This window comes from Pinus tabuliformis, chromosome J (assembly GCF_031772625.1).
Source record: "Pinus tabuliformis cultivar Carrire ecotype Pingquan chromosome J, CPIR1, whole genome shotgun sequence".
In the NCBI taxonomy this organism is placed as follows: domain Eukaryota; kingdom Viridiplantae; phylum Streptophyta; class Pinopsida; order Pinales; family Pinaceae; genus Pinus; species Pinus tabuliformis.
The window spans coordinates 937,851,478-937,879,303 of record NC_142295.1 but is presented as its reverse complement, the minus strand read 5'-3'; the positions used below and the strand labels follow the sequence as shown (position 1 = coordinate 937,879,303).

Below are 27,826 nucleotides of genomic sequence, written 5' to 3'. Positions count from 1 at the left end.
CCACTATAGGTACCATCAAGCTACAACCATGGTATCAATCCAAATGGATATAGATACCATATAGGCCTCCATACCAAGACACCAACCCTCACAGGGATCTAAGTATCATCAAGGTCAAGATATCATCACTAAAATGGAGCTCCATATCATCAAGACCAAGATACCCTCCCACACAAGGATCTAGACATCATCAAGGCCAAATTATAACTAAGATCTCAATACCAACTAGGCCAAGATGTCCTCCCAAGTACCATCATACAGGGATGTAGCCTAAGGTACTCATCTCTCCCTCTTAACCAAATCACCAATCCAAGTATGCTTATCAGATATTTAAACTTCTCAGGGAGAGATCAACACATCAGCTACTTGTTCATCCATCAGAACATATTGTAGCCTCACGACCCCAACTAGTATCAAACTTTCAATGTATTGGTTCTTACTACCAATATGCTAGCATAAAATCCGGGGTCTTTCGACTATTCGGATGTTGCTTGAATCATCATAATATCCAAACAAATCCGACAGAAGCTTCCTATTCCAACTTCTCAAGTAGCAAGAAACTCAGCCTCAGCAAGTCTCAAAACAATCAATTCTTATTCACAACTTTCATCAAAACTAACCACCAATGGTGCTTTAGCTATTCTCGGATCTCATTCTCTCCTTATGGCCTTCACTATACGTACGACTATTAGTCATGACACATCATGTCATCGCTCTCAACTAGGGAGATAATTCCATTATCAACAATTTTTATTCTTCCAGCTACGTAGGCTCTTTCTTTTGCATCATCATATCATCAAAGAACTTTGACCTTCCAAAACTTTATTCCTTTTATCTTCATATGGCAACAAGGTCATCTTTCACTCATCAATGTAAACTTCAATGTCATCAGGGTCCTTGTAGATCCCTCTTTCCATCATGCTCAACATCATCATGAGGTCATCATCAAGTATGAGGTAAGCATACCTCTTTACAACCTCTTGCAAACTATGTGCCTACAAATCTCAACAACAAGTACAACCAAGCACACAAATATATATGTACAAGAGCATTAAATTAACTTTATCAAACTAGGCTTATCATGTTATCACAAGGAGAGCATCTATGGTTATCAAAACTTTGAATAAGAAATTAAACTTTAGATATTCAAGACCTAAACTTAGTTAGGGTCACAATCATAGTGGAAGCAATCAAATAGGGTTACACTTCCATGCCCTAGACTCTTACAACAACCTTTGCTAGGGTTTTGTCACAAACCTTAGATACTATTATCAAAACTTTAACAGTAAACCTTAGATATCCAACAACTAATCCATGTTAGATTTTCAACCACAATGGAATCATTTCCACCTAGGGTTACACTTTCATGCCCTAGAATCTTATATCAACTTCTACAAGGGTTTTGAGACTTTGTAATAAACCCTAAATATTGTCATCAAACCCTAAAAAGCTAGGGTTTTATCGTATGCCCTAGATACCATCAACAAACCCTAAAATCAAAAGGCTAGGGTTTTACCAAAGTGAACAAATAGCAAAAGATAGTTATTAAAAGGGTTGATTTAATCTAGAGATCAAACACCCTAACAATATAAGAATCTTCATGATTCTATAACAAATTCTTGTACATGAGAGAGTCATTAATATAAGACAAAATGACCTTACCTTTTATATGATGAAGACCTGCTACAAATCTTGTAATCTTATACATACCTTGAGTTGCTTCCTTTACAAACCTTATAAGGCTCTTGAAGGGATCCCTCTGCAACAAAGCTTCTTACAAGTCTCACTTTGAAGGCTCCCTCTAAATCTAGCCACAATCCTTTCTTTTAGAATATTCCTACAATTTTTTTGTGAAAAGGTTGAAGCTCCCTCTTGATCTTGCATTAATCCAATTTTTGTAAGGGATTCCTTCAACTTAACAAAACAACTCAAGAATTTTCTAACAAAGCATCATAGATCTATAAACCCTAGGAATCAAAAGAAAGATTAATCCTAGAGTCAAACATAAGAGAAACACTACAAGACCTAAAGCAATAAACTATACTATAAGCAAAGGATATACAAGGGATAACATCCCTAGAGACTTAATAAAATATGTCTTTGACCTTAGAGTCCTTAGTTTTGTTCTTCTTTGGTGGAGCTTCATCAATGGCAACAGTGGCTTGATCTCTTTCTCTCTTCTTGTTCTTAGGATTCTTAGGACATTCGTTCTTATAGTGTCCCATCCTGTGACAATGATAGCATTCTATTTAGAAAGGTCACTCTTCCCGTGATAGTTCTCCTTTGACCCTTTAAACTTCTTATTTCCTCCCTTCTTGAAATGAGTAGAATAGGTGTTTGAGGTGGTGTTCTCTTGTGAGGCCCATTTTATTAATTTAGTCAAAAGAACTAGATTTGTTCCTTAAATTGTGCCAATCCAGACAGTAAAAATTTGAAACTAAATTTAAATAAAATGCAGAAGAATGCCTGGAATCAGTTGAAAGTGTTTTGGACTGTGGTTGTTCCTACTATTGCAGTTACCAAACCACCCTTTACCTCCCAACCTATCTGGGGTCTACCTGTATGGTCCCCAAATCCAGAAGATAAATATTCTAGTCCCTGTGCCCAAAATTCCAAGAACAATCAAGGTCAATCTCTCTCTGGCTCTGTTGGGAATTTCTCTCCTCTCTCCGTCCCCCGGTTATGGCCTCTTCGACTACCTTATATGCTCAAACTCACCGTCTCCCAACCTCCTTATTGTCAGTCTCCTTCCTTCTACCGTCTCCTGATTCTTTTCACTATCACTCTCCTACCTTCTCGGCCCTTCTCTCCTTTTGGTTAGAGGCAGTCATTATATAACTAAGTTATATTCCATTGAGTTTGGTTATTTTACCTTTAATTAATATGCTTTGCCGACGAATTTTTATTCAATAGATTTTATTTCGGGAATTATATTTATTCAAATACCTATGTCCTTTATCCTTTTCATATATTTATTATTAATATATATATATATATATATATATATTAGTAAAGTAGAATATATAATTATTTTGGTTAATATATGAAAGAAAATAATATATACTTTAATTCATTTTCTTATTTTATACAATCCTTTGTATTTATTGATATGTATATTATTTTAATAGTGCTTTGATTAGTGTCATTTATAGTGTTGGTATACATTCTGGTGAATTAGGTATTTACTTAGTACTTCAACAATTAATTCATTACCCTATACTTAGTCATTTTCTAGTATCAGCTAATATATATATATATATACTAGTGTGATACATGCGATGCATGCATATGTAGCTATCATATGCTTTCCTCGTATGCTTGTTAATATTCCTATGTTCTCTGTAATTTGATGGGTCATTACATCTCTTCATCCTCTTGTCTTCCACCTACTAATGCAAGACGAGCTTCTTCTTGAATATAGGCAGTCCACATTTCCTCAAAGGAGGGAGTATGTTTCCAACTACTAATTCCAGCTGGAAAGACATTCCAAGACTTTGGTGGTCCTAGTAGGGCAATCACAAGCTTCTTATTTGGAAAAATTTCTTCAACTACTTGTGATTCATTTCTTATTCGAGAAATCCTTACAAAGTAAGAAGACACTATATCATCTTTGGTCATCTTGACGGTTCGTAGTTCATTCTTTAGACTTGCCACTTGTCCAATATTCTTGATAGTAAATAACTTGGAGAGAGCATCATACATGCTCTTTGAAGTATTTAGTGTGGACATGTAGGGAATCAAGTTGTCCTTAACACCATCCACAATTAATCTCATAGCTATAATGTCATTTTCTTTGTACTTTTCCTTTCCAACATCATCAGTTGGTTCTTTGACTTTTCCTTGTACTAAATCCAATACTTTATTTCTTGCAAGGATGAGGTCCATCCTTTTCTTCCATGCTCTAAAGTTAGAGGCTCCTTGAAGTTTGTTCTCAGATTTCATTGATGAGGCCATAGGTAAACTTGTCAATGCTACTCTTATGAAGGAGTCTAGATATCCTTGTAGCTTTCTTCTTTATGTTAGCTTATTAACTTTCAAGACTTCTATAAGATCTCTCAATACTTCCTTCCTCCTAGCAAATGGAGTCCTTCAATGGTTCTTCAAAAGGTTCAATAGATAAGACTTCACTTCTCCTTATGATCTACCTTGAAAACTTCTCTTGAATCCTTCCTTAAAATGATGAGAGCTATTGATCTTCAAGATGACTTTTTCCTTCTTCTTCACCTTAGCTTTGATGCCATGTTAGAAAATTAGAAAGGCAGAAAATTTTTCTTATCTTGATAATTACTTGTGATTTCTTTGTATTCTTATTATCTTCTTTTATGTCTTTTTTTATCATCAAGCAACTACCAAAACATAAATGCACGAAGATCAAAACAACAAGGACATAGGATGTACTCTCAACCAAGGCAAAACCCCTCTCCTAGGGAAAAACCCAAAAATTCTCTTCTCATCTTCAAGAACTAAATCAAAAGAGACAACCAAGGCCCTTTGACCAAGACAAAGACCTCCTCCAATCCACCAAGTCAGCCTCCCAAGAAAGTCCTTTCAAGATGACAAAAATCTGCTTCTAGTCAACAAAAGTCAACCCTCTTCAATCCTGCATCAATCACAGATTTCGGCCTCCTGCATCAAAATTTCGGCCTCTACTGTAGACCTGCAATTTTCAGCCCTTCTACAACTTCAGAATCTTCGCACGTGTGGACTAGAAACAAGAGAAAATGATCTTCTTTCCTTCGCTAGGGTTTATCTTCCTTCTTCAAGCCTATTTCTTCTCCTTTTCTTACCTTCGTACTTCCTTACATTGCATATCAAACTTCTTGCTTGAATGTGTCACAATAGGTCAAATGCACTGCTATATATAGTGGTTGAAGCTCCCTAATGAGGCTGACTTGACAGTTCTTGAGGCCAACTTGGTGGAGGAGGTTTACATGACCAAATTACATGAAAATAATTTTTCTTCTTTGATACAAAATGCCCAATAAGGGTCTAGGACATGATGACAATGACAATGACTCTGACTCATGACTCAACCCTAGAAGCACACAATGGGTGCTTTGACCTATAAACATAATAGAATGAGCATGAAACCCATGCTTTATAAAAATTATTTTCTTTGATCTTTACATTAATTTTTCTTTTCTTCTTTTTATAAATAATTACATCATGTCATCGATCCCTACCTTGCCACTGCACTACAATGCAACCATGGCCACAATCAAAAAGCTAACCAGTAATTCCAATTTCCATGCACGTAGCATTGCTCAATGAAATTAAAGAAAATCGTAACATAATGTAGTGTATCACAATGAATACACAATAAAGCATCTGCAAAACAGTGTTGCATCTATTTGGAAAAATAGGGAAGAAGACACTGGATATGCACATAGTTAAGCAAAGACATCCGTACATAATGTTCTCCCATTAGTTGTCATGAACCTCCTAATCAGGCTCCACTCCAACACATCACAATCAGTGGACAACCCATCATGTCGGCAAAAGAACTGGTCAAAGCCTATAGGTCCTTGAACACAGAGACCAACAACCAGCTATTTGCACAAAAAAGCAAGAGACAGAAATGCAAAGGGAATTGCTTATCACACAAAGCCAACTCAAAGATGCTCATAATGCTTTCGACATAGATAGGAGATATCTGCACAATCGTGTGTATGGCCAATTATTCAAGCAGCAAACCCTGAAGTTGCAGCCATCACTCCAAATGAGGCCCATTTGCAACTATTGGAAAGGCTAAATATTTCATAATATAGGCTACAGTAGAAATCCACAACCCTCATGTTAGAATTGGAGATAAAGCATCAACAAGGGACACCCAGACTAAAGCACTGATACAGAAGATTGAACCATTGGTCCAGCAGTTAGAGCAGAAGAAAATACAACTCCAGTTTGCGACTGAACAAAGCACTAAGGTTCCCTCTGCAAGCACGGACTTGCCCAATAGCAAGTGACAAGGAAAGCATCGGTGGATAGATTACAGCAAGGAATTACGAGTTTACGAGTAGGGTGCACAGTAGACCCTGCAATCCACCAGTGGAAGCAAGACAAAATTGAACAATTGGATGAAGAAATGGATCAAATCTTCCACGCTGCAAGCAAGATGCAACAAGAGTTGCAATATCTACAACCAGGTGCAACCAAGAAGTGTACACTGCAAAGAGCTGCAGCGCCTAAATAATTTTACAAATACAGAGTAGAACACAGTTAAAAGCTCAAAGACAATGACACCACACGAAGGAAAGGCTCAGACATTCATTACCAGAACCCAACTACTACTATCCAAATGGTTGCAAGGGCTAGTCACATTTGCACATTTGAAGGGTTCCAAATGCCAGTGGTTCAAACATTACCAGAGTTGGCCCCTTCATTTAAGGTGGCAACAGATAAGGGAAACCAAAGTTGAGTTGAGGATGAGTCAACCATTGTAGTCAAGGCTTGTTGGCCCCTTCACTTTTGATAGAGACACCTTGGCACTGACTCTATAGACAACAAGATCTGCATGACACCACCTAGACCTAAAAGCAATTGGCAAAAAATAAAGGAACACAGAGACTGTGAGAGGTAGGAACCAAATAGTCAGAAAGAGATCGCAAGTTTTGAGGAGCCCACTAAAAGATGATTGCAGAATATTGAAGAACAAAGAAAAAGTTGTCTAAAAAATCATCTTTATTGCACTAGCAACAAGGCAACGGCCTAAAGGAACCTTGGCATCAAATAACAAAACTTAAAAGTATAAATATGTACAAGTTTCAAGCTGTAAAGAGTTTGAGAGCTAGATGGATCATAAGGAGCCTCAGTTTTGTATTGAGTTGTGACTTTAGTGAGCAGTAATATGTGACACAATGATGCTTTTGTTTATAATGAATATCAATGAAATGATACCCCTGATTCAAAATTTGTTTAGTGTGTTGATAGTGTATTCTAATGATGTTTTCTTCATTTCACTGATTTCTTCCATAATTATTTCAGCTTATTTGCAGAAATACATTATTGCATTTGTGTTATACTCATATAAGTGGTACAATATCAGTGTAATGATGAATGAAAGGAATGGAAAGACAGCTGATTAGAGTATGAAGGTAGAAATGGTTGTGGCCATCCTTAATAACTTTGTTCCATCCATGTAAAGTCTTGGCAATGCACTTAAGGTGAGACTTTCCCCATTCTCATGGATTGATATGCCAGTGCTAAACTACAACCTATTTGTTGGACAACCATGATGACCCCAGAGTACTATTTTGAGATAACACATTTGAAAGTTCAGTTTTCTGTGTACCTTCTGTTATTCTTTTCTTCAGTATGTGCTTTTAGATTCCAGTACTCGAAGATTGTTGTTTTGATAGGTTTCAAGCTTTAAAGTCACCTACTATTTCTGTGTCACTCTGAGTGCAAAATCTGCTTACCATGGTCTGAAAATTAATAAAAAAAGATGGTTGGGATGTTGTTGTGCCTAATGAAGTCAACATGCAAGCTCTGGGGGCCCTTCAAAAGTGACAAGGATGATCCTCACCTGATGTGGGTCTGATTTTGACAGCAGCTTAAATCGGTGCCTTTAACGTTTGGTATTATGTTTTTTTGTGCCTTAATAGCAATCATTCTGGGGACTCCGGGATCTATATGTTGTATGGTCAAGTGGCAATATCTTTATAATGGATGATATAAGGCAATTTTGTTAGCATTATGCCTTTCAAATTATTTATACTTTTGCTTCTGTCGGACACCCGTGTGGCTCTTTTTTCATAAAAATGGCATGTATGCAAATATTTTGCAATATTAATAGTTAAAGAAAGCATTTAGAAAAAAGTACAGTCAAATTTCTTGCATAAACATTGTTAGAACTTAGATCATACACAAACTTTGTTGGAAAATGTAACTAGGTTCAGTCTTCATAATATTCTATGTACTATTGATTTTATGTATTTGATGTAGAAGAGAGAAAATTTATTATTATTATGTTATAGCATAGCTTTCATGCTCTAGGTCAATTTATTTGTAGGTCAAGCACACATTGTGTGCTACTAGGATTTGTCATAGAGTCAAAGAAGTCAAAGAGTCATTGTAATATGAAATAGACCCTATTGGGCATCTTGTATCAAGTCAAAAGAATTTATTGTGAGTCAAAAGTGTCAAAAGACTCCCCTCGAGACCAAGTCAGCCCCATCTAGGGCTATTCGTCCTCCTTAGAAGCTTATATATACAAGGCACTCAACCTCATTTGAAGGATCATCAAGAAGTTCGATCTAAGCCAGAAAAAGGAGCGAAGAACAAGAGAAGACAAGAAGAACCAAAATCTGAGATTTCTCTATCATTTTCTTTCACACTTGCGAGGAATTAGGGCATCACTTTGTTGCAGCAAAACCGAAATTGCAGTCATCATAAAAGGTTGAAGTTTGGGTTCAAAAAGATCAAGTTTAGAAGCCGAGTTACCAAGGAAGAAGAAGCTCTCTAAGCGAAGGAATATGGAGACTTATCTTACCATATTTCACCCACACGTGTGAATTAGGGTTTCTGCAGTAAGGCCAAAATCTGCAGTCAGAAGTTGCAAGTCCAAACTTGTGATCAAGAGTGAAGTTGCAGTAGTTTTGGAATAGTTTGACTTGGGTTGACTTCGTGAAAGAAAAGTTCATCAAGAGAAGGTTGACTTGGTCTTCTTTGTCTTGGGTCTAAAGGTCGTGGAATTCGTCATTTGAACATTCTATAAGAGGAGAAGAATGTCTGGTGAGTTTTCCTCTCTAGGGGAGATTTTGGCCCTAGCTAGCCAACCTATACCTTGGGTCTACTTGTTCTATTGATCTTCATGGTTTTGGTAGTTGTTTGATGATAAGAACACAATAATAATATAAAGAAGAAGAAGCTAATTATACATACAACAAGTTGAAGTAAAGAACATCACAAGCAATTATCAAAGTAAAGAGAAATCACCCTAATCTAGTTGCCCTAGATTTCTCAACAAAATTGAGAAGAGATTAGATAAGTGGGTGATTCATTATTCATTCATATGATACACATAAATACAATACTAATAACCCTTGGTTTCATCTTCCAAGAGGTATCTTGAACTCCTCGTGACTCTTCATGTTTATTTTTGATTTTTCGCCTTCCTCTCAAGTGAATAATACAATTTCACATAATCCATGAGGATTATGTTTCCAACATTTCCCCCCGCCCCCCCAATCCAAAGGAGTGTATCTGAGTCTAAGAAGAGAGTTGAAATATGCAGCCAATGGCTAGATGTGCTCTCTGAATATGGTGGTTTAAGGAAGACCACAAACCAAATACGTAACAAAATTCACAGTCTTCTACGAGTGGTGGTTTAAGAAAGACCACAAACCAAAAATGTGGTAGAAGTTGAAGTCTTCTATTGGTCATGGCTTAAGGTTGACCACCAACTCTAGAACTTCGGTTGAAGCAGTGCCTCGAACAATTTTGAATCTGGCTAGAAGTTGATGTATTCTGCAAAATGGAAGTGCCCTCTAATGATGGTTTAAAGATGACCACAAACTGTTGAAATGGTGGTTTAAGGATGACCACAAATAGTTGTCTAGCAAAAGTCATAAGTCTTCTACTAAGTGGTGTTTTAAGGAGGACCACAAACTAAATGGTGGTTTTGGGATCACCACAAACCAAATCATGCTCATGGAACATGAATCAAACCAAATCATGCTCATGGAACATGAATCAAACCAAATCATGCTCATGGAACATGAATTTGTCTCTACCTACAATTCTGACTCTGCCTTTGGCTAACTTTGGTTGTTGGCTCTGGCCCTCGTTGTGGCTCAGGCTCACTTGATATGACTTTGAAACTAGTAGTTGACTATCAATTCCCCCTTATCAGAGACAAGGTGAGAAGATGAAAATCTCTCCACTATAATATGTGTCAATAGTCAAGAGCGAATTCTACAATAGGACCGATATATCTTCTTGGTTGTTGAAGACCATCACCAAGAAGCAATCCATCAAAGGCGAATCTTTGCTCTTGCAGAGTTCTTGTGACTGGAACATCTACCTAAATGATGAGCATGTTTTCCACAATGCTCACTAGGGTGAAGATTAGAACACTAATATGTCCTGTGGCCAACTCAATGACAATGTTGGCAATTGAGAATCTGTTGTGGAAGTGGAGCAAGTGAAGATGAGCTTTCCTGAAGAAGCCCAGTACTTTAAAATTGGACTGGTTTGGGGTAGTCTGGAATGTGAAAGATCACTTCCTTTTCATATCCAAGACTGGTTATGTGCTTGTTGTTGATGACTTCTTCCCAAGGTCTGATAATGGGCTTGAGAAGTGCAAGTGGAACTTCATCTTTATTTGAAACTACTCCTAAAGTGGTGTCACTAATCTGCTCATATGCTGGCTGCAAGCAGAACTTCTTCATCTCTATTTGAAACTGCTCCTGAAGTGGTGTCACTAATATGATCATGTGCTAGCTGCTAATGAGAATGAATCTCAAACAGAGAATTGTTTAGAACAAGAACTAGTTCAGAATGTTGATTTCATTGTTTTAGATCATCTTGTTGAAGTTGTGATTCGAGCTAGAGAAACTCGATTTTGTCCTATGTATCTTGTAAATAAATTTGAATAGTGAGAATTTTGACTATATCGTCAACAGGCGAGAGTTTTAGAATATTCAGTGACTCCAATTACTCATTGATTTGAGTCATTCACAACAATTCAAGCTCAGAAAATGAAGGGTGTCGGCTTTGACCAAAAATACAGCCAGTTACAATGTAATTCAATAAGCAAACTTACAAAAGGATAGATAACTCCCAATGCCAGATAGTTGATGTCTTTTAGGGCCAATATATGAGTTTATCTTGTTATAGCAACATTATCATCGATGCAATTAACAGTTCTATATGTTTGGTTGGTTTACCTTTCCTTTAAAAAACAGAGTGATGCCAAATTTGCCAATCTCTTTTCTTGAGAACTTCCAATCTCCCAAGGAATAACTCCACAAGGAACAGACAACAATAACAATGACATTTTGTTGACAACAAGAGAGTACTCTTTGTCCAAATGTCAAAGGAATGTGAATGGTCCTTTTACCACCACCATTGATCTCGAATTAGGTTTTGCAAAATTTTGTTGCTGAGATTCAAATGTGGCTGACAATTCAAGAACCAAAGGGAGTGCCTACAAATTGAGGCATTGCAGTTACTACATGAATGTTGGAAGAATCAAAGGATACAAACAGTCACAATGGGAGAAGTGCTTCGACTATGGGCAGATAAAATCCTGGATCAACTCTAAGCTTTGTTTCTGCTATAGGGTTACTAGCAAAGTTTCCAAAAAAGAGATTTATCTTAGAAGTAATTTGTGCGTCTGCTTGCACAGTAACTCTACCGACTCCTTCTTGGCCTCCTTGTTAATTAACTCGACCTATCCTACCTGTGGGTTCTGCAATTCCTTTGTGCTATCATTGCCAACAAACTCCTGTTTAATGTCATCCACTTTGAGAAGGCTTGCTGATTATCCAGGTTGTTCCGCAAATACATTGTTTATCCCATCAGGGCTGGCTTAGCATATACATATTGTGTATCCTTCCAAATGATATTGCATATCCTAGGGCATTTGTTTACATTCATGCTGAAGCTGTTATTTGACTCGGTGGAGAGCCGCTTACAAGCAGCAATCAATGGAAATCTCTTCCATCTTCAATAGACACAGCTACAACATAAAAAAGATGGCAAAGTCCTCAAGATAAAAGGAAAGTTTGCACTCTGGAAGGTCAACTTACTCCACAGCCATCCTGACTCACTACAAATAATGTACTCTTCCAAATGTTATAGACTGTTAAGCGGTTCACTGTAAACGAGGTATACAATGGTTGAAACGAGAGAGTCTTGAGCTTAGACTCGCAGATGGGCATGCAGAGCTTTGATATGTGTGTTTCAGTGGAATCGAGCCAAGCAGAAGTTGTGGGATCATAACGTGAATCACTTGTCTTGACGCTCAATCCCAGCAAAGAGATTGTAGGATTCCAGCCATATAAAGATTCACTGGTCAAATGAACCAATGCACAGTACCTTCTCAGTGATAAAGGACTTCTAAGCCCACAAAGAAAAAGTCCAACAATCAAATCAAATTCTGTATTCTAAGAACCAGTAAGCAAAACACTATTATACATGACATGCAGATGGCGACATCTATATTGGATACATTCCACTTGAAAAGGCTACCAAAGGACCAATTACGTAAGCAACAAATAAGAATCCAGGCCAATTTGTAATTATTGTTTATGTACAAGTTTTGCTACATAAAATAACTAAGTGCCTTCTTTCGCCTTGAACCTGTGGCTTTTTGTTCTCTTCGACTTGGTGTTTCATGCAATCGTCATGGACAGGGGTATGGCATGGAGCTCTAGTGTGTATAGCTGCTCCATGGGGCCTGGAGTGTCGCATTTCATGGCCACTAGAGTTCTCTCAGGCCACTTAAAAGGGGCTGCCCTCATGCCAGCAACTTTTTTGCCAGTGCCATGCGTATGAAAAAACCTCCACCGTCGATCCCAACTCTAGTGGTAGAGGTGTCTGTGGATTCAACGAGGCTCCAATGGAAAGACACCAAAGAGATTCTAAACCAACCTTATGCAAAGCTGGATTTCAATGTTACTTTGCAGGGGAGAGGGCAGGAATGGCAGGGGTGTTATTGCATGCTAAGTAGAGAATGGAAAGTGGACAGAGGGACAGGTCTTAGCTACCAATGCTATGATACCACTGTTAGAACACACACGAAATTGGGAAGTGATTAGATAGGCATGTGAATCATTATTCATTCATATGATACACATAAATACAATTTTCATGACCTTTGGTTTCATCTTCCAAAAGGTATCTTGGACTTCTCACAACTCTTCACATTCACTTGTGGTTTTTCGCCTTCCTCTCAAGTGAATAATACAATTTCACATAATCCATGAGGATTATGTTTTCAACAAATGTGATGCCAGCTGATGAAATCATTGTTCATAGGTTCTGTTTGCAGAGCATTTGATACAAAATAATTGATCTTGAATAAAACAGTTGGTGGATCGACTAACAAGTCAGATTCGGATGGTTTCACATTCACTTGTGGCTTTTCGCCTTCCTCTCAAGTGAATAATACAATTTCACATAATCCATGATGATTACGTAACAAATGTGATGCCGGCAGATGAAGCCATTGTTCATAGGTTCAGTTTGTAGAGTGTTTGATACAAAATAATTGATCTTGAATCAAACAGTAGCTGGATCGACTAATAAGTCAGATTCAGATGGTTATCTGGTTACTAGCAATGGCAAAAAGTATCTTACTACATGGTTGGATCTTGAATAAGTTTAGTATCAATCATGCAAGTAGGAAAGATCATTGAAATATTATGAGCTCAATACTTTGAAACAAATATTCGATATGAAGACTCTCTTGCTTTTCATTAATCAAATGCCAAATAAGCCATCTATAAAAATATATTAAATAAACATATGAAACACACTACATTATTGCAAGTCTGCTAGTTTCAAATATTACCTTTCAGGTGTTCTCAAACACAGTGTCGATAGATCTGCAGAATTAAAGCAAGGATCGCATCAATTCATGCCCTTATAAAGATAGCTTTAAACATATTCCTTTTTTCCCCCAAATTCAATAGTTTCCTAGCATGTAATAAGTATCAAAGATGTGACAATGGTTAATCAGCATACCAGGGTTTGGTTTCTCTAGAATGTGAAGTGACAAGCATCCTGGAGGAGTGAACTCAGGCTGACCAACATCAGTATCCAGATAGCCAACTTTTGTATATCTGTATAGAAAAATTCCTTTAATGTGATCAGTAAAACAAAAATTATTGTCTATTGGTATTTTTTCCAAATGTTCCATAAATTTCTATTAATGGAGCAATATACTATAAACAATGAACATTTTGCAAGAAAATGGTAGTACAAGAGGCCACCGCCAGATGTTCATCAAGAAGCATTTAGAACTGTCATCTTGAAAAACAGAATAACCAATAGCCGATATGAGGCATTAAAGACAAAACTTCACCACCAAGACTGACCAGATAACAGAAATTCATAATAAAAATTGAAGTCTGCTCCGAAGAACACACCAGTAGTAATCATGACATTATTAAAATTTAAGCAAAGGGAGCTTTTCAGCTGCTCGATATGGGTATGCTCCAAAAAGCGCATCAGTACTAAGTACTAATCAATGTTGTGAACACCCTGATTTTATCTCGAAATCACGATTTTTTGGCCTAGCCGATGTTTACCAATTTTTACTGATATTTTGATGGTATTTTGATTTTGCCGATGTTTGCCAATTTTTACAGTTATTTTCCTGATTTTTACGGTTTTTTGGTTTTCCGGACCCTTGCCAATTTTATCCCGATGCCGATGTTCACAACATTGGTAGTAATCATGACATTATTAAAATTTAAGCAGAGGGGGCTTTGCAGCTGCTGCATATGGGTCATCATTTTGGGTTTGGTCATCTGAGATGATTCATCAATAACTCGGGTGGCTAGGCCATATAAAAAATGACCGAAGGAAGTATTAAGGGACACTAGGGACTTTGTCATCGAATGGTGGACATAGCACATCATTATGTCCACCATGTTGAAAATAGTAGCAAGAAAGGTCCTTCTTTGACTTATGCCTTAGTCAAAGAGACCAAGAAGCAGTTTTGCCTCAGCATGCATGAATTTCTAAAATTAGAGAAGTTCTTATCAGTTAGGACAGTTCATGAAGCATTTTGACTGATATGCAAGAGTGGAAGGCTCAGTTGTTGTCTTCTAGTGCGATTTAGTTTTGGGAAAAGACAAACGAGTGAGCCTCAAGTTCTAAATTGAGGATGGACGAGTTGCATGAGTCAGTTAGACTTAGTTAACTCATCAATCACTAGTTTGAGTTCCAAAAATATAACTTGCCAGATTTAGCCTATTCGAAAAGCTTATATGGAGGACCAAGGCACAGAATTATTCAATTGTCTTGTGAGCACGAGTTGGCGAGACAAGACAATAGAGCTCACGGGTTTGTGAGAAGGTTGCATAGGTTTATGTGTGGAGCTCATGAGAGAAAGGTGTGCCAAAAGAAGCTTGTGCGCATTATTGTAGAGAGGAATTTCCTTGGGAATTGCACAAGAATTTAGGAGCAGGCTATGCGCACGGAATTAGGAGGAAATCGAGGAGCAGATCAGGGGTCTTGCAAGGAGTGTTTCAGCTTAGTACAAGCAGAGGGAATGAGATTGTATTCTTTATTGAAACAATATTGTATTGTAAGAGATCTATTGTTCATTCTTTTCCAATAAGATTCTCAATCAAGCAGAGGGTTTTCCCAGTTGTGTTCCCTAGAAAATTGTGTGCCTTGATTATTGTAATGGTGTGTCTATTTCTGTTCCTATTCTGTTGCAAAATATAGTAGAGAAATTATGTGTCTTTATGAAAAGAAATTATATTTCAGATTGTTCATATAAACAGTTGCAGAATTTCGTGGATTTTCTACATGGTAGCAGAGCAGTGAACAGAATCTAGACCAGCACATGGAGAATGTTCTCCTGAAAGTTTTTAGGGTAGAAGTTCATGGATCCACGAGTGCAAAGATCTCTCAAGGAGTGGTTATGCATGAGGTCCAAGTTCTGTCAAGTATTTGACAAGGAGACATAGATATGCAAGGGCAGCAAAGGTTATTGAGAGATACTGCTAGGTGGAAAATTGTCCTAGTGGTGTTTGGACAGAGCTGCTTCCTAAGAACAGTAAGTGTAGGGACTGTTAGTGGCTGATTTGCAAGACGTAGATCAGTCAAAGAGTTGACTGTGTGTGGGCAGTTTTGGAGGCCCTGAAGAGAGTGACAATAGGGCTGATGTGTCACAGTGTCAAGGCAGATTTGTGTGCCCTAAGAGCAGCCAGAATCTTGACAAGTGGGCAGTCTTTGAAGTCCTCCCGTATAGTGCTCATTGGAGGAGCTAATGAGCTGATAGGAGTCAGATACGTGTGCCCTAGTTCAGTGGGTTGCAGGAGAGCAAACCACGGTAAGAGGGCAGTTTGTCAAGCCCTTAGTTTGGTCATCTTCGGAACAGCAGAGATACCAGAAGTGGGCAGATCTGAAGTCCCTAAGAGAAGTGGTGATGGAGAAGCCATGTCAGTGCTAGTGCGCAGTTTGTTGAAGACCCTAAGACTTGACGATCTTGGAGGAGAAGGACAGCAGATAGTGGGCAGATTTGTTTGAGATAGGTGCAGCCTTGAGCAGAAAGGCAGGGAGAGCTCAGAGTAGAGTAGTGGTTGAGCAAGAGCAGGATAGAGCTCTCAAGATGGAGCCTCGGCCAATATCTCAGTTTGAGTCTAAGATAGTTGGCAGTTAGGCTGAACAATAGGTTGACGAGGAGCATAGCCCAGGGTGAGTGGAGGCAGCCACTCAGTCAGAGACTCCCAGTATAGGGAGAGTTTGAGCCAAGTGGGCAGAGGATTTGGTTAAGGGAGATCAAAAGAGAGTTGAATCTTCCAATTCCATTTCCAGCCTGTTAAAATTGGAAACTATGGCCAAATTCCACTCTAGACAGGTCTATTGAAGAAGATAATTATGACATTGAATCCCTCTTTTCAAGAGGACCAAAATCAACCTAAAGATCGTCAAATTTGGATAAGGAGCAGTGGGTTTTTGACTTTATGTTCTCTCACAAGTAAATTATCAAGGTTGGCCTCACCCTTATGTCGGCTCATCAAATCCAATGGTCACATCCCTAGACACCCACCGAATTGTATATATTGAGGTGCCTTCTCCCTCATTTTGGACACATCAAAATGCTTGGATATATCTCTGAGACGGTCGAGTTCTTGAAGAAGGTCGAAGGAGGGTTTGTTTCTGTTAATTTTGTATGTTCTATGCTTAAGAGCAATTTACTTCAAATTTCTTATTAGCCCAATATCAATTTCCAGAATAGCAATCACATCAGCATGATAGTAAAATGCAGATAGAACATAAACATAAACAGTAGAAGACAAGCCAAGACAAGAAGACACAAGATGTGGCACCAGCCAAGGACAAACCCCAATGTGGGGAAACCCTTGATCAATTCTTCTTATATTCTTCAATAATTCAGCAGAGAAAGAGAGATAGTACAAATATACAATTCTGTAATTTTATGACAGCAACTGCAAAACCCTAACCAGCAGAGCCAAAGCTGGTCAAACAGGTCAGATTTGACATTCAATCAGCTTGGTCAATATCCCAGTGAACTCGGCCTCCAACAGCAAGAAGAGGCACCCGAAAATAGTCCGAAAACTCAGTCAAACGGAGGTCAACAGAAGTCAACCTGCAGCCAGCAATTAGGGCAGTCAACACTGGTCAAACCTGAGGTCAGATCACCTGCCAAGGAGAAGCAGCCACACCTAATCCGCAGTCAAAGAGAAGCCCACGCTAGTCAACGTTGGTCAAAATACCTTCCTGCAGCCCTAGTCAAACTCAGTCAACGCAGCCCTAATCAGAAAACACTTCGTCCTTCCACACGTGTGAGAGATGCTGCTCCTTTATGCGTACCCAATCAAGTGAGGAGAGAGAAAGATGAGAGGATGAGATGGTGAAATGATGCCGCAATGTCTTCTCCTTTTATATGCAACGTTGAGGTTTAGCTGGGGGTGAAAATGATTGTTTTGCTTATTGGCCGACCTTGACAAATTGTCAAGAATACAAATAAATTCATATCTCCATGAATACATGTCGGAATTGGATGATCGTTAGATCAATCCTACACCTCTCAGAGAGAGGAATCCAAGAAAAATATCAGCTTCCATAAATGAGGTGACCCATATGGAGTTTGGCCCTAGTTGCCAATTTTAACACTCCCTCTCGAGTCTCAACTAGAGAGAACTCCATCTGCTAATCCATTTGTTTGTCGGTACTATCTCTGCCATCAATGCACTACTCTGCTCTGTTGAACTATGAAGAAGAAGTGATCAAGAATGTATCATACCATTCTCTACTAACCCGAAGTCAGTCCCAGATAAAAGAGAGTGTCTCATATCACTCTTACTGACCCAAAGTTAGTTCCAATAAAGAGAGAGTGTCATACCACTCTTACTGACCCGAAGTCAGTATTGATCCCAGATCAATATCATCCTAGCATAGGGAGTACGGTAGTACACGATACGTCCATTGGTAGTACTATGGTCCCTATCCTCATTTCCCTACTCATTGGCCAGATGAGAGGTACTTCCCATGAGTCCCAAACTGCATGGGTAGGGTGTCTCAGTAGGAGAAGGATGAACCACTCATCCTGCCCACATGTCGCCACGAGGTATCACAGGGGAAGGTTGAACCACTCACCCTGTACATAGCAAACCACTAGGGGAAGGTTGAACCACTCACCCTATGGTTGCTCATCGCTCCAAGAAGTACCCCAAGCCCCCGCAGAGCTCCCAGAGCTCAATGTACATATCATACAGGACCCTCATAAGAGGGTCTCTCCACGAATCCTAGTCCTTCTCGGAAAGTCAAGAATTTGACCTTTCCCAGGGGCTTCATTAGAATGTCGGCGACCTACTCATCAGTCCCAATATGATGGAACCTTATTGCTCCTCGTTGTACCATATCCCGAATAAAGTGGTACCTGATATCAATGTTCTTGGAGCGATCATGAAATACAGGATTCTCTGATAATCGAATCCCACTCTGGTTGTCGCAGAGGATCACAGTAGTATCCAGCGTATGTCCAAACAGCTCACTAAAGAGCTTCCTCAACCAGACAGCTTCACAAGAGGCCATACTCGCAGCTACGTATTTGGCCTCAGCAGTGCTCAAAGCAACCGACTTCTGCTTTCTGCTCATCCAGGATATCGAAGCAAAACCCAAAGAGAAACAGCACTCGGAAGTGCTCTTGCGTCCACCACACTGCCTACCCAATTAGCATCAGAATAACCATGTAACCTCACATCTCCAGCAATGTATCTCAGTCCATGAGTGATGGTGCCCTGGAGATATCTCAGAAGATTCTTGGCACCAATCCAATGTGAGTGATGTGGCTCAACCATATATTGGCTCAACGTATTAACTGCAAAACATATATGCAAACGGGAGTTCACCAAGAACATCAGTGCTCCTATGAGTTGACGATACTCAGAAGCATTTCCAAATTCAGGTCCAGCAACACTACCACATAACTTCTTGAAGTTAAGCTCCATCAGGGTAGTCCCGGGCTTGCAGTCCACCATCCCAAATCTTTCCAATATTTTCACCACATATTTTCCTTAAGATAGGAATATTTCTCCTGGCTTTTGCCAGACCTCCAACCCTAGGAAGTAGTGCATCAATCCTAGGTCCTTCATCTCAAATTCAGAAGCCAACTCCATCTTACATTTGTGAATGAGAGAGTCTGCACCAGTCAGAAAGAGGTCATCCACATAAAGCACCAGTGTGAGAGGCTTATCACCTTCAACCTTAAAGTAAAGGTTCGGATCAATGTTGCACGAAGCGCCCCCCCCGGTTCCAAGCCGCAAAGCGCGTCCCGTACGGAAGCGCCTAGGAAGCTTGGCCGGAAGCGTGCTTCCGAAATTCGGAAGCGCCGCTTCCGAATTTTTTGCCACTTCCTGGAAATTCGGAAGCGTGGTACGGAAGCGCCGCTTCTAAAGCGCCGAAGCGCGCTTCGTACAGCACTTTGGAGGAGGAAGCGTACGCTTCAGGAAAAGCGTTTAGAAAATCGTTTTTTTTTTTCAATTTTTTTTTACTTTTAGGTGAGTTTGCTTGTTGGGGGTGGGTCCACCTTGGGTTAGGGTGACGAATGAAAGAAAAAAAAAATATAAATATAGCAGATGCTCCCTCATGGTAATGTTATATTCTTAAAGTAAAAGTGACATTCTCCTTTAGTTTTCATTTTCATCCTTTTACTTAAATTTTTAACATTACCATGAAATGACTCAGGATGTTTGAGAGTGGTTCCAGCCTCATTGGACTTCATATGGAGAAAATAGAATTTCATATCCTATTCAAAATTCAGCAGACTTAACAGTTTTCAGGAATTCAGGATCAATGGGATTGTGGCATTTCATTAGATTATATCAAATATGAAGGTATGCGATTAGCATTTAATCAAGAGCACCAAGCCCTATATATACCCTAGTGTTGGTGGTGTTAATTGTTGAACTCCTTTGTCACGCGGCATGCCCTTAGCAAAAAATTACCTTTCAATCAAGTCAAAATCATCGATCAAGCATGTTAATCTTTTTCTACCATATTTTAAGTCTTGAATTAGGTAGTTTGATCAAAATTGGGCAATGTTGACTAATATCCCTAGACAATCGAGATAGAGGCAAAGGCTAGACAAGAGGAGAAGAATCTAGATTCTAGATGGTTGATGCATCTAAATGGTTGATGCTCGAATAATTAATCATTAATGTACAATGGATGTTATATCTATCTTGATTTATGCAAAAATATGCATGTTTTCATGTCTTCTACAACTAATTTGGTATTTGGGATGTTTGTTTTGAGTATAAATGCAAAAAAATATAAATATATATATATATAGCAGACGCTTCGCTTCCTAGATTTTTGGAAAATGACACTTCCGCGTCCCCGCTTCGTGCAACATTGGTTCGGATCGGCTTCACTCCTAGTGAATCCCAGCTTCATCAAATAGCTATCAATCCTCTCATACCAAGCTCGGGCTGCTTGCTTTAGCCCATAGAGAGCTTTTTTCAACCTGCATACATGAGATTCCCGATGTGAATCCCAGCTTCATCAAATAGCTATCGATCCTCTCATACCAAGCTCGGGGTGCTTGCTTCAGCCCATAGAGAGCTTTCTTCAACCTGCATACATGAGATTCCCGATTATGAATCTCAAACCCCTCGAGTTGTTCCACATAGACTTCCTCTTTAATCGAACCATGCAAGAAAGCGGTCTTGACATCCATTTGATGTAGGTTCCATCAATGCGAAGCATGATGGAACCAGCAAGGGCTATGATCGAGCGGATGGTGGTGTATCGCGCAACAGGTGCAAATACCTCATTGTAATCCACACCTTCCTTTTGAGAGAAGCCTCGAGCAACAAAGTGAGCCTTGTACTTTTTTGCACTCCCATCAGCTCCATGCTTGATTTTGTAAAGTCATTTAGAGGTGACAACTGATTTGTCTTGGGGTCTGGAGACCACATCCCAGACATCATTCTTCATGATGGACTCATATTCTTCATTCATAGCATCCTTCAATACTTTATGCTTCACAGCTTCTTCGAATGATGAAGACTCGTTTTGAATGATAGTGCTCATAATGGTCAAGTATCCCTGATATCTGGTCGGCTTCTTGCTTTCACGGAAAGTCCCTCTTGATGCAATATGTCTCTCGGCATCTTCAAGAGTCCCCCTAAGCCATGAGGGCCTCTTCCTAGAGGAGGAGGGCTCTTGAAGAGGAGGATCAATAGGATCCATAGGTTCTTCAACATCCGACATCGTTTCATCTTCTTTTTCATCCGGCTTCCTGGCGTTTGCTTCTTTATCCTTCTTTGGAATAGGAAGATTATCAACCTTGCTAAGAGCCATATCTTCGTCAAAGGTGACATCATGACTTATTTCAACTTCCCTTTGACCACTCACATAAATTCTATAGCCCTTAGAATTTTCGCTATAGCCCACAAAGATTCATTTCTTTCCAGATGCACCCAATTTGCTTATTTTCTCTTTCGGTACATGAAAGTATACAGGACTTCCAAAAATTCTAAAATGAGAGACATCGGGTTTCTTACCAGTGAACATTTCTTCGGGAGTCTTAGAGTCCAATGCTTCATGAGGGCATCGATTTTGAACATATACAGCGATATTCGCAGCTTCGGCCCACAGAAACTTCGAAAGCCTTTGATCATGAAGCATGGCACGAACAACTTCCATGATACTCTGGTTCTTCCTTTCAACCACACCATTCTACTCAGGAGTGTATGGTGTTGTGGTCTCCCTCTTAATTCCAGCTTATCTACAATAGTCATGGAATCCATTGGATTCATACTCGGTCCCATTATCAGTCCTCAATATCTTGATTCTCTTCTCATATTGATTTTCGATCATGGCTTTGAAGCGATGGAACCAGGTGAACACTTCATCCTTGTTTTTCAAGAAGTAGATCCAAGTCTTGCAAGAGTAATCATTTGTAAAAGTGAGATAATATAGATATCCTCCCAAAGAGTTTACGAGCATCATACCAGATATGTCGGAGTGGACCAACTGCAATATATCTGAAGTCTTGCTATTACTTTAGGGGAAAGGTCCCCTTTCAAGTTTTCCTTCGGCACATACCAAACATACACCTTCATGCTCTACTTTGAACTCGGGCATCCCTGTCACCATTTGCCTTACATCGAGTAGAGCCTTATAATGAAGGTGGGCAACCTCCGATGCCATAGTTCAGATTGTAGGGATGTGTCGCAAGACATGGCCCCCAATGGACTTCCTCCAACTTGATATAAATAGTCAACCCGGAACCCAAGAGTAAAATCATCTTTAAAATTATTTTTCCAAACACATACCTTTCCATCGATGAATGCCACCCTGTAGCCTTTGTCTTCCATTGCCGAAATGGACACCAGGTTCTTCTTGAGATCAGGTACATATAAAACTTCTTGCAAATGGATTGTGTTACCTTGATTCAATTGAAGGGTAACATTACCCTTTATGGGATAGGTGGCATTGTCTCCAAGAATAATCTCCAAGTTTGTCTCCTTCTCTATCAAATTAGAGAGAGCTTCCTTGTAACCAATGAAGTGCCTTGAGGCACCACTATCAATAAGCCAATTTCCCAACGAGTTCGGAGGAGAGGTAGTGGAGAGAACCGATATAAGATAATACTCATCTTGCTTATTGTTAACAACATTTGATTCTTCATACCTGGAGTTTCTTGCTTTCTTGGAGGGTTGACCATTTCCATGATTTCTCACATTCCTCTTTCCTTTGCCATTGAACCTGCCATTCCTTTGATTGTTGTTGTTGAAGTTGCCCCTGGAGTGATTGTGATCATCATCATGTGATGTGTCATTTCTATTTGGACACTCCCTCGCATAGTGGCCAAATTTATTGCAAACAAAGCATCTTCCCTTCCTTCCACCCTTTGATTCGAGCTTTCCTTTGAAATGACCTTTAGACCCAGAATTATTTCTCCTTTTGGCATGAGAGGAGAAAGCAGTGGGGTTGCCTCTATTTGAAGGCATTTCTTGCTCCACCATCCTTGTCTCTTCTTGAATGCATCTCGACATCAATTCTTCAAACCTTGGAATTCGATCATTATTGAGAAGAGTGGTTCTAAATATATACCATTCGGATGGGAGCCCTCCAAGGGTAGTGATAGTTAGTTCCCTGTCAGGAATGACTTCTCCAATTGATAGAAGATCATTCTTGATCTCAGTGATCCTTAAGAAGTAGGATTGAATATCCTCATCCTTGCCCTTCTTAATATCCTTCAACTTATTTTTGAGGAACAAAACTTGATTTGCATCACTAACCTTAAACATGCTTACCAATTTGTCGTAGATCTCCTTGGAGGTGTTCAAATCGGAGATGTAGGCCACCAGACGCTTGTCAATGGAATCTCTGATAATCTTCTTCGCTTTGACTTCACCCTTAGTGTACTTGTTCTTTGTAGCAGCCGGTGCATTTGATGGAGGCTCTGGGATTTTACCCTTCACATAGTCCAACACTTCTTGTTCTTCCAATGTTAGATCAAGAGACATCTTCCATCCGTGATAGTCAGACTTCTCACAAAGCTTGTCTTCGGCCAAGAAGTGAGATGAGGAACCCATGAAGCCTTTTGACCTTTCCAACTGTCTTCAGTGATTGCTCTTTCACTCTTTCTTGGGCTTTGTCTTCACCTCAGCTATGATACCATGTTAATTTTGGTATGTTCTATGCTTAAGAGCAATTTACTTCAAATTTCTTATTAAGCCAATATCAATTTCCAGAATAGCAATCACATCAGCATGATAGTAAAATGCAGATAGAACATAAACATAAACAGTAGAAGACAAGCCAAGACAAGAAGACATAAGATGTGGCACCAGTGAGGGACAAACCCCAATGTGGGGAAACCCTGATCAATTCTTCTTATATTCTTCAATACTTCAGCAGAGAGATAGATAGTACAAATATACAATTCTGTAATTTTATGACAGCAACAGTGAAACCCTAACCAGCAATGTCAAAGCTGGTCAAACAGATCAGATTTGACCTCCAATCAGCTTGGTCAATATCCTAGTCAACCTGGCCTCCAACAGCAAGAAGAGGCACCCCAAAACAGTCTGAAAACTCAGTCAAACAGAGGTCAACAGAAGTCAACCTGCAGCCAGCAATTAGGGCAGTCAACGTTGGTCAAACCTGATGTCAAATCACCTCGGTTTGCATGCCAAAATCTGCAGCCTGCCAAGGAGAAGCAGCCACACCTAATCTGCAGTCAAAGAGGAGCCCACACTGGTCAACGCTGGTCAAAATACCTTCCTGCAGCCCTGGTCAAACTCGGTCAATGCAGCCCTAATCAGAAAACACTTCGTCCTTCCACATGTGTGAGAGACGCTGCTCCTTTATGCGTACCCAATCAAGTGAGGAGAGAGAAAGATGAGAGGATGAGATGTTGAAATGATGCCACAAGGTCTCCTCCTTTTATATGCAATGTTGAGGTTTAGCTAGCAGTGAAAATGACTGTTTTGCTTGCTGACCGACCTTGACAAATTGTCAAGAATACAAATAAATTCATATCTCCATGAATACATGTCGGAATCAGATGATCATTAGATCAATCCTACACCTCTCGGAAAGAGGAATCCAAAAAAAATATCAGCTTCCATAAATGAGGTGACCCATAAGGAGTTTGGCCCTAGTTGCCAATTTTAACAGTTTCTGGGTTATCTTCTACATTAGGGCTGAGACTCTCCAAGATGGACAGCCGCAGGTCTGGACAGTTTAGTATGGAAAAATTCATCCTTGCAAGTCTGAGTTCTGGAGCAGCATGGCAGGCCGAGTTGGTGCAATTATTTTTGGGCTCGTCTGTGGTTAAATTAAAGGAAAAATGCTCTCCTCATGAGGCCGCATCTCTGATTCATCATCTCAGGTAGGGCCGCAGTCTATATAACCTATAGAAAGGAGTCCAAGATGCTTAATATGAGTGTAGACCAACCCTTAGGATAATTCCTCACATATCAAGCTCAGTCGTTGTTATAAGGAGGTGTTTTGGTGCAGTTAGAAGGGATAACAGAGATCCATAAGCAGCCCTAATCAGTCTAACCCTCTTCAGCAGTATACGTCCAGTTCATGCCACAATTGGAGTGAATAATTTATTTGTTTAAGGGTTGTAATGACAGATCCTCAAATTGGCAAGTCAGTATTGACTTTGAACCATTGTACTCTACCTCTCTCTCTTTGTTGAATTTTGATATTTGATAATAAGAAAAATTGATAAAGGGTTTTCCCCATCTTAGGGTATTTCCCTGGCTTGAGCCAATTTCTGCACCTCTTGTCTTCTGTGTTCATGTTTAATGTTCTTTCATCAATTATTGTCATGATCAATGTGATGGATTATTGAAATTGACAAATGGGCTAATGATCTAACGAAGTATCTAACCTAAGCAAAGAACATGTTATCTAAATTTAACATGGTATCAGAGCTCAGGTGAGGACAAGCCCAAGACTGGAGTAAAAGAGAGAGCAATCTCCAAGGTAAGTTCGTTGAAAAGTTTCCATGATTTCTACATAATCTTGAGCAAAGGCATATGAAGAATTCCTGTAGTGTGATCTATGACCATATCACAAGATCAATCGAGTCTGTTTCAGCCCTTGAACAAAACAACTTCTATTTTATTGGCCCTGTGGAGAAGAGGTTCATCACATATAGGACTTGGTTTTGGATTCGCTGAAGGCTTCTTACAGGTCTATTTCAGCCCTAAATCAAAATTCTCTGCCCTCTCTAGAACACCAAATTTTTGTGTCCACTCAGTAAGGGTCTTCTCATCAATCATCTCTTAAAAGGGAACCGAATTTGTTGTTTCCAAAATCCTGAACAATGTGTTACAGTCTATTCTTTAAGTTTCATAACAGGTCTGTTTCTCTACAGCTCTTGTTCTTGCAAGGAATAATCTCATTACGGATTTGTGCTCAGATAGCATGAAGATGTATAGCTCCTGTAGTGTAAGCATATCACTAAGGACTTCTGATCTGAAGCTTGTAGCTCAAAGTTTCTCTGCAGATAAGGTTCTTTCGTTGGAGGAGTTGGTAGGCCTATTAGGGCCTAATCTGATTTCTGCAATATTCTCTGAGGATCATTCTCTTCTCAATAACATTATTCAGAAGGAGACAATCTTGTGTTAATTTTCTAAAACATATTCTAGAATATTATCAGCACTTCGGATCCATGGAATCAAGCATGATCAGAAGACCGAAAATTGTTGAAGGAAGTCTACTCCAAATATTGCTCAAGGATCTACTAAGGGTATTGATTAATGGTCATATTTTGATAATGGTTTTCATGTTTCTTACTTTGCAGGTGGATAGAATTGTCAAGCTTCCAATTTTTGTGGCACTAAAGGTTTTTCTACTTCACCACATATTCGAGCTCTAGATCTGGCTTTGTTAAAGATCTATTGTATGTCTGATGGAGGGTTTCATATCCAAAGAGATCCTCGTAGTAAGGCTAAATCAGACACTGATTTGTGAAACCTATTCTTCTCCGAAAGTTGACAATCATGGAGATCGAGGCTCAGCTTGCAAGGTTTTTACTGACTGAAATCTAAGGTTAGAAAACATTAGTGGTGTAAGATCTGTGGATTGACCTAGGGCTTGCGTATTCCAAATTGAAGAAGTAATTCTGACACTGAGCAGTAACTTGAACATATTAAAATGGCAAAAAGGCTTTCTTCGTCCTACATGTGTCTCACAATCTTTCGGCCTCTATCAGTTTGGGTATGTTTTTGAAGTCATCCCTGGGGTTTGTGTTACTTATAGCAGTAAGTATTTTATATATTGCTACTACTTTGAAGTTTGAAGTTTGTTGTAGTCTAAGCAATATAAGCTAGCAATAAATTCTGAAGATTACTCTAGGTGACTCGAATGTGAAATCTGGAATCAGAAATATGTCTTTGAAGGAAAGTACGCTATGAACATCTATGCAATAAAGAACTGAAACCTGTGTGCATATACCTGAGATACACTATACATTGCAGTGCATAGGAGGAATGGTAGTAGCTTATAAGGTTTCTTCAGACACTCTCATATAGAAGTTCGTCCAAGCTTCTTTGTTGACTAACCAGATTAAATCACTGTGAAAGACTTGTACAAGGATGGTATACAAGAGAAACAATGATTTCTAGAGCTTGATCTCTCCTTGAAAGGAGCATTGAGCCCTTGGCTGCTGACAAAATTATCTAATCATTATTATATCTGAATTGTTGTGTTGTACGTGACAAAGTGATTGGTCAATCTATGTGAAGAAAGGACTGATTGAAGATCGGTGTACCTGGGCATTAATGACCAGTGATTGGGTTTGTTGCATAAGGCTTGAATATGCAGTTGCTATTGAGTTGTCATGATATTATTATGTCTGAGAGCTTATATATATATATATATTGGCAAATTGGTATTTTGGCCAAGCTAGGATTGTATCATTGATATGCTACCATCTAGATGCAGAGAAGTTTATGGTGACAGAATTACAACAGTGAATTTGAATGCAATAACAGGTTCTGGAATTTAAAATTGTGGTCCATCTAGAGCATGACAGAAGATATTCAGAACAGTGACAATAAGGGGTGTTACAATAACATTGGCCCTAATTATGCAGCAACTAGCCCTAATTTTAGCAGTATGCAGCGACAAGAATAAGAAC

General features: G+C 39.3%; 1 protein-coding gene across 1 annotated transcript in view; it reads right to left on the bottom strand.

The window, feature by feature from the left end:
- LOC149229861 (Pre-mRNA cleavage complex II protein family) overlaps positions 1-27,826 on the bottom strand; it is a 416,092-nt gene that overhangs the window by 366,218 nt on the left and 22,048 nt on the right. The window contains exons 2-3 of the mRNA XM_089378767.1: positions 13,693-13,790; positions 13,520-13,553 (exon numbers count right to left, since the gene is read on the bottom strand). Of these exons, the coding sequence (XP_089234893.1) occupies positions 13,520-13,553; positions 13,693-13,790 (132 nt within the window). The remainder of the gene's footprint in view (positions 1-13,519; positions 13,554-13,692; positions 13,791-27,826) is intronic.